Source organism: Poromitra crassiceps (assembly GCF_964638095.1).
Source record: "Poromitra crassiceps genome assembly, chromosome: 17".
Taxonomy (NCBI): Eukaryota; Metazoa; Chordata; class Actinopteri; order Beryciformes; family Melamphaidae; genus Poromitra; species Poromitra crassiceps.
The window spans coordinates 26,160,729-26,177,070 of NC_139635.1; the positions used below are offsets into that span (position 1 = coordinate 26,160,729).

General features: G+C 44.0%; 1 protein-coding gene across 1 annotated transcript in view; it reads right to left on the reverse strand.

The window, feature by feature from the left end:
• Window positions 1–213: 213 nt before the first annotated feature.
• Window positions 214–16,342, reverse strand: part of LOC310792293 (dedicator of cytokinesis protein 3-like) — a gene marked incomplete at both ends in the record, with an annotated part of 29,361 nt that continues 13,232 nt past the window's right edge. Inside the window, 20 exon segments of the mRNA XM_083654014.1 lie at window positions 214–855; window positions 2,458–2,540; window positions 3,211–3,333; window positions 3,661–3,745; window positions 5,358–5,473; window positions 5,870–5,951; window positions 6,119–6,254; window positions 7,064–7,188; window positions 7,290–7,406; window positions 7,902–7,985; window positions 8,136–8,315; window positions 8,566–8,652; window positions 9,773–9,939; window positions 10,809–10,950; window positions 11,648–11,752; window positions 12,615–12,701; window positions 15,630–15,778; window positions 15,906–15,999; window positions 16,146–16,209; window positions 16,302–16,342. The exon segment at window positions 16,302–16,342 is cut by the window's right edge and continues 55 nt beyond it. Of these exon segments, the coding sequence (XP_083510140.1) occupies window positions 214–855; window positions 2,458–2,540; window positions 3,211–3,333; window positions 3,661–3,745; window positions 5,358–5,473; window positions 5,870–5,951; window positions 6,119–6,254; window positions 7,064–7,188; window positions 7,290–7,406; window positions 7,902–7,985; window positions 8,136–8,315; window positions 8,566–8,652; window positions 9,773–9,939; window positions 10,809–10,950; window positions 11,648–11,752; window positions 12,615–12,701; window positions 15,630–15,778; window positions 15,906–15,999; window positions 16,146–16,209; window positions 16,302–16,342 (2,709 nt within the window).

Sequence of the window (16,342 nt, forward strand, 5' to 3'; positions counted from 1 at the left end):
GTGATGGCAGTTGTGCCTCGTGGTTGTTCTGAGGTCGACTCCTGTCCCTTTCCTTCATCTGCACTGAGATGAACACGTACTGTACGGCGACGAGAGGTCTTCGGGAAAACATCTCTTACTTGACACAAGGTTCTCTCTATTCCTTCTCAGGGCAAATGAAGGAAGAAGGAAGAATAAGGAGTGAGATCTATGTAGCCCCGAGGCTCGTCGTCATCACTGGGTCTCCTCGTGCTCTTCGTTGATGCACTGCTCCCACGCGTGCTTGGCCTGCTCCTCCCGGTGGCTGTGAGGGGAATGGAAGATCCTGCGGGGCAGGGGGATGGGCTGGGGGGGCAGCTCCTCCTCGGGGATGCAGCCCTCCCTCAGGTAGGGCTTGGGCGGGACGGCCGGCGCCTGGGGCCGGCGGTAGGGCACGTGGTGGGGGCCGTGGAGGGGGGGCACGTGGTGGTGAGGAGGAGGCGGGGGCCCGTGGGCGTGGCCGTGGTGGCCGTCCAGCCCGGGGTGGGGCGAGTGAGCGTGGGGGTGGGGTGAGTGAGTGTGCGGGTGCGGGTGCGAGGCTGGGCTGCGGTAGTGGAAGGGGCGGACCGGGTCCACCGAGGAGTCGAGTTCGGGCCCGCTGTAGTGGATGTGCAGGTAGGGCGAGGCCAGGTACTCGTCGGGAGGCGACCACAGGTGACTGGGAAGGGGCTCCAGGGCGTCGTTCCTGATGGGGCCGGTGTCTGGGTACTGGCCCCCAAAGTTACTCTCGCTCAGGGAGGACACGCCGCTGCTGGCGCTGCCCGACAGGGTGGAGTTACTGCCGCCTAAAGCTGACTGAGGACTGGTGGGTGAGCCGGGGATGGGGTGGAGAGGAGACTGCAGAGAGAGACAAAGGGAGGCAGTCATCATGGGGGTATTTCACTTTGACTTTGTATCAATGAAAACGGTGACAAGTTGTTCAAACATATTAAAGCAGCTTTTAATTTGTTTAACGGTTTCAGCTGTAGGGCTGCTTAGTGCTTGGTGTCTTTTATTTATTTTCTTCTTAGTTTTTATCAGGTTTTTTTTATGTATTTTATGCATTTCATAGCTATAAGGCTGCTTAGTTCTTTTAGTTTGTACCTGTCTTATCTATTTTATATTCTACAGCAGATATTATACAGTGTTGTGCAATTTGGGTAAATGTGCAATTTTGTTTTGATCTGTTTTGGTCTATGAGGATTTTTAACAAGCGGTTTGTAGATCTGGGCAATTCTGTTCTGTGATATGTGTATGTGTGTAGTGTGGATTGTATGTACTGTATGTACTGGTTATCTGTATTTTAACAGCAGCCACTGTATGTGTCCAAGACAAATATCCTTCGGGACAATAAAAGTCTATCCTATCCTACTTACAAAGATGATGCACAAGTAATCACCACGGATCATCATATTCCGACCTTGAGTGGAACTATTTATTAGGCTACTTAGGTTACAGTCGTTTTGAATTGGCAGGAGCAGTGTAAGGTGAAAGTTAACAGCATTCACATGTGTATATCCAGGCACTATACTGTTCAGAGAATAGCCTACATTTCGTCATGTTGCCTTTGTTGGAGGAAACTATATTGATTGTCCAACTTCACTGAGATTCAGTGCCATCACCAGAGAGCTGCGGCTTGTGTACAGTCCTTTGAGGTTTCTTATGTTTCCAGGACTGTCACAAGATGTATAATATTCCTTGGACAGACATCCGACACCATTTGTGAATGGTGTCGGCAGAATTGGCTTTGTGGAATCAATCAAGCTTGGGATCTTTAAATCATGGACATGATTTCTTCATTTGAGAAGTGTTTGAAGATCTGGTTTAAAAACCAGATGTGGCAGATGCTTTTTAAGCACCTAGTTGAATTCAATATCGGATTTTAGAAACGTTAAAAAATGTCACCAAATGTGTTCTGCCAGCTGCAAACAGTTCTGTGTCATATCCAGAAAGTATGTGTGGGGGTTGGATAGGAAGAAGTAGAAGTAAAGGTAGAAGTAGAAGAAGAAGAAGAAGAAGAAGAAGAAGAAGAAGAAGGAGGAGGAGGAGGAAGATGAAAGTTGGAACAGAAAGTCACAGCCTGGCTTTTGACAGTAGATTGCAGCAGTCAGTGCAGTGAGTCAAACAGCTGAAAAAATGTCAACAACATCACAGTCTAATCACGTCTTGAACTGAATCCCAGTCCACCTAAACTTGTTCATGAAAAATAATGAAATATGGAACATATGGAACATCCATTACAGAGCCGACGGACGGATACTGAACCCACAAATCAAAACCACAAAGTTGCTACAAAGCCATCCAAGCCAAATGTGGTTTGATGGTTTTTCTTGTTTGCCATGGCACCGTAGAAAAATGACATTTAAAGAAATCAATAGTGCTGGTGTTGAAGTCAAAATTCTAGTATCGTGACAACAGTACAAGATATTGTTTCCCTGGTGTAGTCGTCCAATTCAGTACCTTTCGGAGCGAGCGGACAGGCAGGGCAGGGGGCGGGTCACTGCTCTGGTGATGAAATGCATCAAAGTGCATGAGGAAATGCCCTACAAAGACAAGTCACATTCATATGTAAGAGCAGAGATAATGACGTTTGACATTTTAAGCATTTAAGTCGATGCAAAGGTTTCAACCATAGACGGTATAAAATATGAACGTCATGACAGCTCCCCAAAATTGAAGCCAGAACATCTCGGTTACCCCCTTTAGGCTGGTCTCAGTATATATAGTAGTGCATGAGTCCCGCCCCCTCTATGTTAGCGAATGGGACATGAGCCCATGTCCCATTAAAAGAAATCAAAGTACACACATCAAATAATAATTTCCCCAAAGATGGTTTCTGTCGTTTTAGCTACTGTAGTTCTTATCACACGGATGTACGTTCAAGTGCTAATTTTTTGGATAAGTTCATTTTTAAATAGTTATTTGACGCTATAAAACAGGCTGATTGACAGCTGTGACAGCCACTCTCAAACCTTTGTCAGATGGTGGGACGGCTGAGGGGGCTCAGCCTGACGGGTCCAAATGATGTCACACAAGCAAGATGGCAACTCACAGGAATTAGATATTTTGGCTTCAATTTTGCATCGATCCACATATCATACAGTCAATGGTTTCAACTGAGCAATTTCTCAACACCATAATGAAAACATGATGATGTGAATTTGCTTTGATTTGAATATTGGGACAGAAAAGTAAGTGGAGGAACAGAAGCACCTGGTGGGAAGGACCTGGGTGGGACGGGGGGCATGATGACCCCTCCGGTAGAGGTCGGCATGTAGGACACCAGCTCCCTGTTCTCTCCATCCAGACTCCAGCTGCTGGGAGCACTGGGAAACACTGGGGCAGGAATGAAAGCATATGTGTGTGTATATACTGTATATATATAAATATATATATATTATAAAAAAAAAAATATATATATATATATATGTGTGTGTGTGTGTGTGTACATACATATATATGTGTGTATATATATATGTGTATATATATATATGTAAATATATATGTGTATGTGTGTATACTGTATGTGTGTGTGTATATATACACACAAACACACACACACACACACACACACACACACACACACACACACACACACACACACACACACACACACACACACACACACACACACACATATCTATTACCCTGGCTGTGTCTTACCTTTCTCTGGCAGATTCATGTGAGGATCAGCACATGGCTTACAGGGGCTAACTTGCTGAAGTAAGGCACGCTGCATGTGGTTGTTCTGTAAACAGCAATGACAACATTTCATGTGGTATGTAATCAGTTCTCAGCAATCTTTTATTGTTTTATTTTGACAACATCTTTGCTGGTACAGTAAGCCGGTATGGCTGTGGTGTTTCTGCAATGCGTTTCCCAGAGATCACCTGTCAATCTGGTGCTTTTTTGACAACAGCGCTGCCGCCATAAAAAAACAAAAAACAAAAAACAAAAAAATGCCTCCTTGCGCCAATGGGACAACAGCACAGCCAATCAGAGGTAGTCTCCTTCAGGCCAAAATGGCGGATTTGCTGTGCGCTGAGGTTGCAATGGAACAAGATATTAATCTTCGGTTCTTATCAATGTAAGTTCCTTGCTGGTAGTGTAGTGTCTGTTTCCTTGGATTTTCTGTTGATAAAGTTTGGTTTCTGTCTTCTTCTTATTCCCTGTAGGCTCCTAAGTGGAACATAGGGCTTCAACCACACTACAGCAATCCTCTTGGCAATCTTCCTCATACAGAGGAAGACTGTGATTGCAGTTTCTGTAGGTTTTGACAGGGCTGGGTTGCTAGCCCCCCCCCCCCCCCCCCCCCCCCCCCCTCCCCCCCCCCCCCCCCCCCTCATTAATCCTAACATACATGTATTTGATGGTGGGAGGAAACCGGAGCACAAAGCAGGAAACACACACAAACACGGCGAGAACATGCAAACGACACACAGAAATGGACCTGGGATGCACGGGGGTTCGAAACCCATGACCTTATTGCTGTGAGGGGACAGTGCTAACCACTGAGCCACCGTGAGTTTCTGTAGGTTGTGCCATTTTCTTTTGTCAGTTCAGCTATTCTATTTATAGTTCATGTTCTATTTACTCCAAAGAGATCACTGTTGCTAAACGTAAAACATACCACTTTATATGGGGCAAAGGAAATGCATGTTTTGACCAACACATGTAGCAAATCGTTAGTCTCATAGCATAATTGCCTATTGTCTATGGGCAATTATGCTATGAGGCTAACGAAATGTAACAGCTTTCATGACCTGGGTATAGGTTGAATCACTATTGTATTACCGTATATCATTCAGCAACAGAGCAGTAGCAAAATGCAAATTTATTTCTCTAAAATTATCATGGTTTATTAGTTTTTATAAGACGGCTCTCTCGAATCAAGCAATCTGATTGGCTCACAGCTGTGGTATATTGAGCATATGCCACAGTCAATATACCACAGTTAGAGCCACTCACTGTGAGGATAAAAGCGGCTTTATAAAGCCAAACAGCTCATCTCATTTTTGCTCTTCTCATTTTGTAAACACTGAATTAATACATTTAAATAATAATAATAATAATAATAATACTTTTCATATTGCCATACTTGGTAACCGTTTTATAAAAGTAATAGATCACTTCAGACCGTGATATACAGTATATGCTTATACCACACCTGAGGGTGTTTTCGAGCACGACCCTTAGGTGTGGTACTGTATAATAAGCATATACCACGGCCTGTCGTGATCTATTGCTTAAATATACTGTAACTTGAGTCTTTGAATTGATGCACACACGTACATCAAAAGGTGTCATTGGATCTTTCATGTGTGTTTTGCACACGTTATGTACAGTTAGTATCATGGTACCTGTCCATTCTCAGCCATGGTGTAGTACATGGAGTTATTGGCCCTCTCGCGATGAGGCGGCAACAGTATCATCACTTCCCGGTTGTGTTTGGCTTTATCTGGCAAGGATGGAGAGCCTGGACAGAGACGAGCCGTGAGATGGAAAATTAGGTATTCTGTGTTCCATCTCCACTCATAATAAGCTTGTTGTATGCATAAGCATCTTGTTCTGTAACCCTATATCACGTATCTATCTTCACGCAAACCACACGTAAATAATATGACCTCCGGTGACTGCAAATGCAGATATAATTTTATACTTAGATATTGTTGAACTTCTTTGATTTATACATAAGTGAGATATCGATGAAAGATATCTCATTTGATAAGCGTCACTTCTCTGAGGCATTTGTTATTGGCAAAACCTTGATATAGAAGCACAATACAAATATTCAGGTAGGCCAATATGACCATCATTTCAGACTCTGTATCCACCTCTGGTGTGACTTCATGGTTGACTCTGCATTGCTTACCTCTGGCACTCGAAGGAGCAGAGTTGATTATCTGGGAAGAGTTGGAGCGAATAGAGCTCAGGCTGGAGGAGGAGGGACTCGGCTACAAAACAAAAATATATCAGCATAACAATAGTGAGGATTATTAAAGCATAAAGATTCATATCAGTATGGAAAGGTGTGTAAACTCTATTTCAAAATAAAATGCTATAAGCATAGTTGTGGGGGGGGTTTATCCATGCTAATGTGTGTTGGCATGTTAGAAGCTACCTGCATGTGTGCTGTCTCCTCTGGGTGCTCCCCCACCAGGCCGTCGGTCATTATGACCAGGTTCCCCGCCTCACTGGACGTGTGAGAGGACAGGGAGGAGGACGAGTGACGGATCGAAGCCTGCAGGTTCAGAGGACTGCAGGACAGAGGCACAATGTAAACACATCTATGTCAAATAAGATTTGCAATGTGTGTGTGTCCTCGGTCACACTGAATATAACTGTGCAATATCTGGAGACATATCTGTATAAGCTTTTGCTTACAATCCTGTGTGGCTTATTTATACATATACTCTATGTACATTCTTTCATATATATATTTAAAATGGACACTTTACACCACACTTATTGTATATAGTAGTTACTGCATTTCTGTGTGCAAATGTTTAAATGTACACGTGCTTTGTTTGTTTTCACTTGTGCATACCTTTTTTATGTGAGTACTTTGAGAGCATCGCAAACTGGAGTCAAATTCTTTGTATTGTGTACAAACTTGGCCAATAAAATCGGATTCTGAGAATCTGCATTGCATTGATTGAAGTTATAGATTCCAAAATATGTTTGTGAGTATTTAACATTGCACTAGAGACAAGCTTTTTTATGTAAACTCTGCTGTTGATGCCAATTAAGATACTGCCACTTGAAATATTTAAAATGTTTACTTTTTTTTTGCATAGTTGATCACTTTGGGTATCTTTAGAATGTAGAAACCCCAAAAGTCAACGGAAGGTCCACGGTGCATATATAATATTAGACATGTGTCCATGTCTGTCTGTGTCTGTGTCTGTGTATGAGGTGTGACTGACCTGTGTCTGTGTATGAGGTGTGACTGACCTGTGTCTGTGTATGAGGTGTGACTGACCTGTGTCTGTGTATGAGGTGTGACTGACCTGTGTCTGTGTATGAGGTGTGACTGACCTGTGTCTGTGTATGAGGTGTGACTGACCTGTGTCTGTGTATGAGGCGCACGCTCTCAGGGCTCATGTGGCTGTGGGAGCTCATGACGCCTCTAGGCGAGTTGCCCCCGGCGCAGCCTGCAGTAGGGCCAAATCGATCCGCAGCCGGCAGACCCTGCTGGGACCCAATCATATACTGCTCTGAATATTTACACCGCACAGACACGCATAAAATACACACGCACATAAACACACGGGGGGGGAGGGACTACTCACATGGTGTAAACCTGTCCTCATCATGTGGAACTGGTCTACCAGCTTTTTGTGCAGGGGACGCATTTCTGGGTGCACCAGCTTCTCGTGAACAGCCAGCCCCACCCCCAGAATGTGCACCTATTGTAGTGAAACAGTGCGAAGGAGGAAGGAGCATCACATTTATTATTGTTGAGGGGGATGTTTACTCCATTATCAGTCTATTCACCTAGCAGTAGGCTAGGAGTAGGCTAGGATTATGGAATCCCTATTTCCCCCTGGGTCTATGCACTCTTATGTTTTTTATCTCTACCATTTTTACTATTTCTTTTACATATTTATTTTGCAGTGCAAAGTATTCTTATCACGTTGACTGATGTAAAATTTATGTTGCACTATTTACTATTTACTATCTATTGTTGCTGCTTTATGGAGGCAATGCCCCCATTTTTGACTTGAACTCGATCACTCCTGGAGTGTGTGTCTCTGTGTCACCCGATGTCTGATGATGTTGACGTTTTTGTACTATATGTCCACACGCCTGCTGCAAACCAAATTTCCTTCGGGATATCAATAAAGTTGAAGTTGGAGTTGAAGAAGTTCCATAATATTGTGCGGTTAGAAGTCGGGTCTGACCTGCTCCTGCATCAGATCCTTCAGCTGTGTGACCCTCTCAGTATCTTCCGGGTGGCTGGTGATGTAGTCCTTATCAAAGAACGCCTGTTGTATATGAGGAGGGGTAAAATTGGATGGGGATCCTTGCAAAGAGTGATTTAATTCATGAATTCAAATAATTCAAGAAATCCATTCATTCATCGCTCCACTCTGTCCCCCCTTCCCTCCCTCCCTCTCTCTCTCCGTCCCACTCACCTCCTGGTATCTGGCAATGCCTCCATTCACAGCAGCATCTATGACCCCATTGAGGCACATACTGAGGGGGTTGATATTGCCATGATGCTGCCTGTGTTGGTACTGGCTGATCAGCGTCCGCAGCTCCTGGGTCTTATTCTCCACCACGTAAATGGCGTTCTCCAGAGGGCTCACCTCCACCTGCAAGTAGACATATATCACCCCAAGCCATGATGATCATGAGAGAAGCAGAAGTTCACTCACTGTACTGTTATATACACAGAGATCACACCAACCTCCCTTTATTCAATATGCTCCCTAAGAAGGAAAAACAAAATGTGACTTCAGATCTGTTGCAAGAGGGCTCGGGGGAAACTGTGGAGCAGGTCCCTCAGGACGGCAGCTCGCTCGCAGTGTGAGATGATGAGATGAAATGATAAAAGCTCCTCACCACTTCTCTCCTCTCCACCTCGGCCCAGCGGGAGATCCCAGGGAGAGGGCGAGACAGGATCAGGGTGGTTCTCTCGATCCACAGGCTCTGTTAAACACGCAGACAAGAGAACAGAGGCTTTGCAGCTGTGTCACAAATCTCCTGTCAACTACATCTGGAGCCGTCATGGAGGTCCAGTGGAGGACTTGGCTGTGTGCAAATAATGGCTAAATAACAACCAGGCTAGAAAGAGAAATTACCTGTAATTATTTGTTCAATTCAGTAATGTAAGTAAAACTGAATAGTTTGATGTCGCTTGTTTCCATATTGAGGTTATTGTGACTTGTCTGTATTGCTCTTGCCCCTCTACAAGACACTACAAGTTGTACCTTGATAGGAATGAGCTCACTTAATCAGCTGTTTTTTGGGCATTGTTATTTTTTATAATGCTATACTTTTACTCTTACTCGAGTAATTTAAATAATAGATATTCTACTGAAATACTTTTAAATGTACACTGAATAAATGAGTAAATTCAGATGTTTGTTTTGCACACTGAACTATAAAAACCGCACGGTAGCATTGGGACCGCTTGCTAACAGGTCCAGAATTACTTCTGGATTTAGGCTGCTCAAACAGGTGGCTCGTTAGTGCAGCGGTCAATTAAATTAAATCGGCTAAAGACTGGCCAATTGAACAGAGTGTCTCTGGCCGCATCTGAATGAGCTGTTCAATATGGAAGACAAGACAGACAAGGACAGGGACAGCTTACTGTAGGTAACACTGGTAACGTGCTGGGTGTGTGAACTGTCATTATTATGGTAAATAATAAGAAAAAAATTAAGTAATGCAAATGTACTTTTACTTGAGTACTTTTAAATACAATAGGCTACTTTTTTTTACTCTTACTTGACTGGACTAGTAATTTCACTTGTACTTGAGTTGACACTAAAGTAACAATACTTGTACTTGAGTAGAATTGAGGAGGATTTGACTGTGTTCCCAGCCCTCTGTTTCCCAAGAGCTGAGGACCTCCAGGCCACCAGAGGGGGTGTTACATCCGGGTACATCACCTGAAAGGCCTCTATCTATAGAGACTAATTGCTTGAATCCAACTGCAGCACCCACAGAGTTGAGGACATTTCAGGTTTTACACTCAAGTCTTACAAATGAATTCACTATTCCTGGGGAAAAGGCTGAACTGTGAGGCAGCAATGGCTGGCCGTACCCTGAACTCATTCTCTCTGTCCTTGGGGCCCTTGTGGAAAGGCCTGTCATAGTGGAAGCGGTTGACATTGTTGATGCGATAGAAGCTCTTGATCCTTTCAGGCACACGCTCCAGTTGAGGCACATCAGAGATGTCTGACACTGGAGTCACCGCGTAGATCTGCAGGTCTGAAGGCAAGTGTCAAGGAAGTGATTCACATATGGACAGGCTTATTACTGACGCGAGAGAAGGGACACCAGGGATACACAAAATAAACACACAGGACATTTTGTCCTGAAGGAAGTAATCTACAACGAGACCCTGATGAAGACCTAGTAGGTCGATACGCGTTGGTCTGTTTATTTGCCTGTGCTCGTCATTAAATATTGGTTTTTACTCAAGACGGAGTGCCTTAGTTTTATTCCATGATAGTCTGCATCATAACCTGGGGATTGACATCAAGCAAGACTTCCTGGATTCTGTTTTTCTAAACACACAGACATTTTGTCCTGAAGGAAGTAATCTACAAAGATTTTATTTTATTTTATTTTTTATCAAGTTTGATCGGATTTCCCCCTTTTTTTAATTGGCCAAATCCCCCTTGCTGTCCTGGTCCCCTCTGCCGATCTGTGGAGAGTGGTAGACTAGCACATGCTTCCTCCGGTACATGTGCAGTCGCCAGCCGCTTCCTGTCACCTGACAGCGAGGAGTTTCAACAGGCAGATGTAGCGCATGGGAGGATCACGCTATTCCGCCCAGTTCCAATCCCCCCCAAACAGGCGCCACGACCGTCCAGCGGAGGGAGCTAGTGCAGTGACCAGGACACATTCCCCACTGGCTTCCCAGCCACAGACCAAGCCGGAGGTAACACGGGGGGCTCGAACCTGCAACCCTCATGTTGGTTGGCACGAAATCTCCCGCTGCACTACCCGGACGCCTAGTCATTTAGAAAGTTGTATTCAAAGTTCCCTATTGATCTGTAATCATCTATGAGATGCACACAAACAGACAGCCGAAGAGTACCAAATCCTACTGTAACGAAACCTGAGCAGGATACACTGTGCATCACTCTGTAGGATGGTGTCATCTGGTTGGTTGGGATGCTGCATGGCAATGGCCTGTGGAAATTCCCCCAGCATCCTCTGCTGGAAGTCCTCTAGCCGTTCATAATCATAACCACGACAAACAAACTCCTTGTTCTAAAGAGAAGGGAAGAGAACAGTTATTAGACGTATGTAACACTGAAGCAGAGGCAGGTGAAAGGCAAAAATGGCCGCTCACATCTTCATTGTGTTGCACATGACTCTCAACATGCTATATACATAACTAAAGTGGGATCATGTCCACTAAGAGGTTTTCACTGCAAAAAAAACATCCATCTTAACAACTCATATTCAAATCTTATTTTTCTTAAAGGAAGAGAAAAATTCTGCCAGAGATCACTTGCTTCCAATGCAGATTTATTTGTGTCAGGAATTTCAATATCTTGTCAATATCTTGAAATGAGTCAGAAAAAGGCTGATCACTGTGATTTACTATCAAGAAAGTGACACTTGATTCTACCAAATTCATGAAACAAGTTGAAGTTGAATTGCACTGGAAACAAGTGAAATTGTCTGATCCCATTGGTAGATTTCTTCACTTAGGCCTATTTTAAGAAAATTAAAATGTTCAATAGATGAGATGACTTGTTAACATGACAATTGTTTGGGCAAGATTTACTGTCACTTATTTCGCCATATTTTCAAAATGAGTTTGCCACCTAGGCGATCTACCTTGATGGTCCTGTAGCGGACACTGTAACCTGCTAAGCACTTAGCGTAGCTAAGCACAGTCAGCAGAATGGTAACTGTGTCAGGAGAAACGAGACGAGAGACTGGCTTTCATGAGTTTTACCCTGAGGAAGAAGGGAAACTTCCTGCCATAGAAGCCCATTCGGAAGAACTCCGGTTCGATCCTCTGCTGCTCGATGATGTTGTCGTAGTACGCCGCCTCCATTTTCTGTCACAAAATGATACGTATGCAAAGAGCCATGAGGAATCATGATTTGATCACACCTAATTCTTGTTAATGATGATGAATGTGAGTGTGTGCTGGTGATTCTGACATCGTGTTTGTTGCTACACACTTCACACTGCGAGACTTGCTTGTGAGCACATGTGAGCTGGTCGTCGTGGTCGATAATAGACCCTTTTCTCGGGGGCCATTTTGTGTCAAAACGGCAGGGTGAACACAGGTGCAAGCAAAACACTAATGAGGGTTTCCAACTTACACTCATGGAAGTTGGAAACCCTCATTAGTGTTTTGCTTGCACCTGTTTACCCTGCCTTTTTGACACAAAATGGCCCCGTGAAAAGGATCTATAACAGAGGCAAATGAGACAGGGAGCAGGCTCGACTGATAGTAGTTAGTTCAAGCGATTAGTAGTTGATTAGTCGACACCAGCAAAACACCCGCCAATCCAAGTGTGAAGTAGAACAGACGAACAGTAAGATGCTCACACACGCACGCGCGCGCGCGCGCACGCACGCACGCACACACACACACACACACACACACACACACACACACACACACACACACACACACACACACACACACACACACACACACATTCCTTGCTTTGTCGTTTGATGGTGTCAAAATCTCACTCCAGCCAGGTACCCAAAGTGGGCAACCCTGGACTAATAACTTATAACTAATAATTAACAGCTCCCCAGTAGACTTTGGGTGTTTTTTTTGTGTGTGCTTCCTGCGACTAAGCGACTAATGAAAACTTGGTTCGCCTAAAAGACTCTTCTCATGGACTAATGATGAGGGCAGCAGGAGCAGCAGGCTCTAACTCTTGGCTTGTCTTACTCACCCGGATCCAGCTGAGGCTCTGGTAATCATACAAGGTCTCGTACTGGAAAGCCAGCTCCCGACAGAGAGAGATTCCGTATTCCCAACACTGGAAAGTGAAACAGAGATGGGATTCAACGCAGTTTACATTATGAAGTAGCTGAAGGTAACCGCTACCACAACAACAACAACAACAACAACAACAACAACAACGACGACGACGACGACGACTGGGGGATATTAAAACATTTGGGAGAGAGAGAGACCGCATACACAGAGTTTGGATGATATATTGAGCTGCTCTGACTACACTCAATTAGCGGAGAGAATCACTCATGTAAAACAGAGAGGGGAAAGCTTTGGTCCTAAGAGTTTTGCTCGCCTACCGGGCTATATTTATACCATCAAGGTCAGAACCAGAAGCGGCTCTAATATCATACATTCAATATAGCTTCTCAAGCAGATTAAAAGGCTTCTTTTCGCGAAGCTTCTATGTAGCCTGTGCTGTATCTACCTACAGTAAAGACGGCCTGGTGCAAGAACAATATAATACAGTATCTCACGGTATTTTCCTTTAACTCCTAAGGATCAAATCAGGAAAGTCGAACCAGTACCCCGAATACAGCTTTCCATTTGGCATGGATACATTTTTTTCGAACGTTTCTACAGATCCAGAACAGTTACTTGCTGTGGAAGAGCGCTGATAAAGAGACGAGAAGAGGCAACAAAGAGTTAACAGATAGAGGCGGCCATTGTTGTCCTCTCCAAAGCACAGACTAGTCCAAAGGCCATTGGTGTCCTCTCCAAAGCACAGACTAGTCCAAAGGCCATTGGTGTCCTCTCCAAAGCACAGACTAGTCCAAAGGCCATTGGTGTCCTCTCCAAAGCACAGACTAGTCCAGAGGCCATTGGTGTCCTCTCCAAAGCACAGACTAGTCCAAAGGCCATTGGTGTCCTCTCCAAAGCACAGACTAGTCCAAAGGCCATTGTTGTCCTCTCCAAAGCACAGACTAGTCCAAAGGCCATTGGTGTCCTCTCCAAAGCACAGACTAGTCCAGAGGCCATTGGTGTCCTCTCCAAAGCACAGACTAGTCCAAAGGCCATTGGTGTCCTCTCCAAAGCACAGACTAGTCCAAAGGCCATTGGTGTCCTCTCCAAAGCACAGACTAGTCCAAAGGCCATTGTTGTCCTCTCCAAAGCACAGACTAGTCCAAAGGCCATTGGTGTCCTCTCCAAAGCACAGACTAGTCCAAAGGCCATTGGTGTCCTCTCCAAAGCACAGACTAGTCCAAAGGCCATTGGTGTCCTCTCCAAAGCACAGACTAGTCCAGAGGCCATTGGTGTCCTCTCCAAAGCACAGACTAGTCCAAAGGCCATTGGTGTCCTCTCCAAAGCACAGACTAGTCCAAAGGCCATTGGTGTCCTCTCCAAAGCACAGACTAGTCCAAAGGCCATTGGTGTCCTCTCCAAAGCACAGACTAGTCCAAAGGCCATTGGTGTCCTCTCCAAAGCACAGACTAGTCGACTAATTGCATTTTGTGAACGAGCAGCAGCCGGAAGAGAGGAGCGATTCAGGGATGAAGCAAATCAGATTTGAGGAGACATCTGATCCTCATTTGGTATTTGTCTGTAGTGGCACGGGCACAGGCTGCACACTTGTAATGATATTACACTGTGTTCTTCAGTGCAGACAGCTCCATCATGATATGATACAGGACAGGTGCCAAAGCTAAGAGAGGGATGATTCTGTTTTCACGAGCCACACGTTGTGCTTTTGCGCTCAACAACACTAGAAAAAGCAGTTTCTTCTGATAATTACAAATGAATCTGTAGGCAGCATTCTGTTCAGGTACATGGTGTTAAAGAGGGGGAAGTTAGAGTGATTTTACTTCTGGGGGCGCGGGGGGGGGGGATCAGCTTGGTTATCTTTATGGGAAAGGACATATGTGCTTGATGGCATAGTGTAGCATTTGCATGATAAAGAATAGCCTACAAAGATTTTTCTGAAAATTCATACCTTTTTTGTTATTCGCCTTCCTTTTTGCGGTTTAGCTCAACTGCTACAAATAATAAAAGGATACATTCTATTTTTTCGGCCTACCAAAGGATTACGATCTAAAAATGGTAATCTGCTAACTGATCTTGGTCGATAGTCTACGAATGTTTAATAGCTGTATTTCATGAGCCAGATCCAGGTTTAGTCATATGGCTAGTTTAACTCTAGTCTGGGCCCAAAACCTTTTTATGGAATTTTGTCATGAATTGCTGCCATGCGGTTCCATGATTACAAATCAGTCGAAGTCCAATTGATTTGTGAAGTGCTTTTAAAATGTGTCACAGAGTGATCTGAAGAGTAAAGAAGGATACAGATTAAAACGAGAGAGAGAACCAAACAAATCACAAATGACTGAGGACCGGCAAAAGCGAGGTACAGGGAGAGCAAGTCAAAAGAGGGGTCAACCTTTACAAGGTCCCATCTCTCCCCAGCTGTTAATGGGGCAAAATATATAAATATATAAATATATATTATGTAATATATAATATTATATATATATATATATATATATATATATATATATATATATATATATATATATATATATATTATTAAACATGGTACTGCTTGGGAATGGCTTCCCGTAAGATGAGAGAAAACAGCCAGTTGAACATATCAAAACAATATTAAAAGAAGCTGTAGATATGATTGTGACTTTCCTTTAGCTAATTTATTTTAGTTGACTAGTTTCTTTGTTTTAACTAGTCTCAGTGAATGATAATGACCTTAGTTTGGTTAATTTCTAGTCGTACACTGATGTCCTGTCCAGCACAAACCCACTGATATCATTTCATTACTACAACACTGAACTTGGCCCTTGCCTCCATCTCCACAGTTTATGATGGCAGTAGCAGTAAAAGACCCTATAAGACCTTTCTCCTCATCATTTTAGTTGATGTGGGGTCAGACATGACGGCCATTTAGACATGAAAACCTGGCTTGAGCTCGGTCAAGTGATGAACTTCTAAAACGTCCACTCGCCTTGCCCTTGTTGAAGTAGTGGAGGATTTTACGGCTGAGGTTCTCCTTGCGTTGCCACTCGCTCTGGGACGGGTAGTGGAGGAAGTCCCTGAGGGGCCGGTCCTCCCACTGCAGCAGCTCCCAGTACAGCAGCAGGGTGAACGCTGCCTCTGGTGGTGGGGACCAAGGATTACAGGGTCAACACAGCAAAGTACATCTTCAGCTTAAGTCCACCTACCAGCACACCTGTAGATGTTGAACAGTTTCTGGTGCTTCGGCAGATTTTATGTCTGTTACCTGTGAAGTCCTCTGCTTGGAGATGCAGGTCACACAGTTTGTGGATGTAACGGATGTACATGTCCTCCTTGTTGACCTCTGATTTGTAGAAGTTCTGGGGTTCAATAAAAAAAAAGACAATATTTGTTATTTTCTAATTCCATATGTGGAAATATTCTCACTATAATTAAATATAGCTCAATTTGTCCTAAAATCAAGACAATGAGACAATGAGACAAAAAATAAAAATAAACGTCTCACCATGAGGTTGACGGAGCCACCAATTTTCTTGTTGTTCTCCATCTCATCTCCTTTCATACAGTCCCTAAACACAGAAAATACATCCTCTCTTATTGCGCTGCAATTTAACGACATAAATCAATATTGTTATGATGTGCAAGACAACCTAAGGTGCACCTGTAATCTAGTAATCGCTCCATGAGTCTTGTGACCGAGGT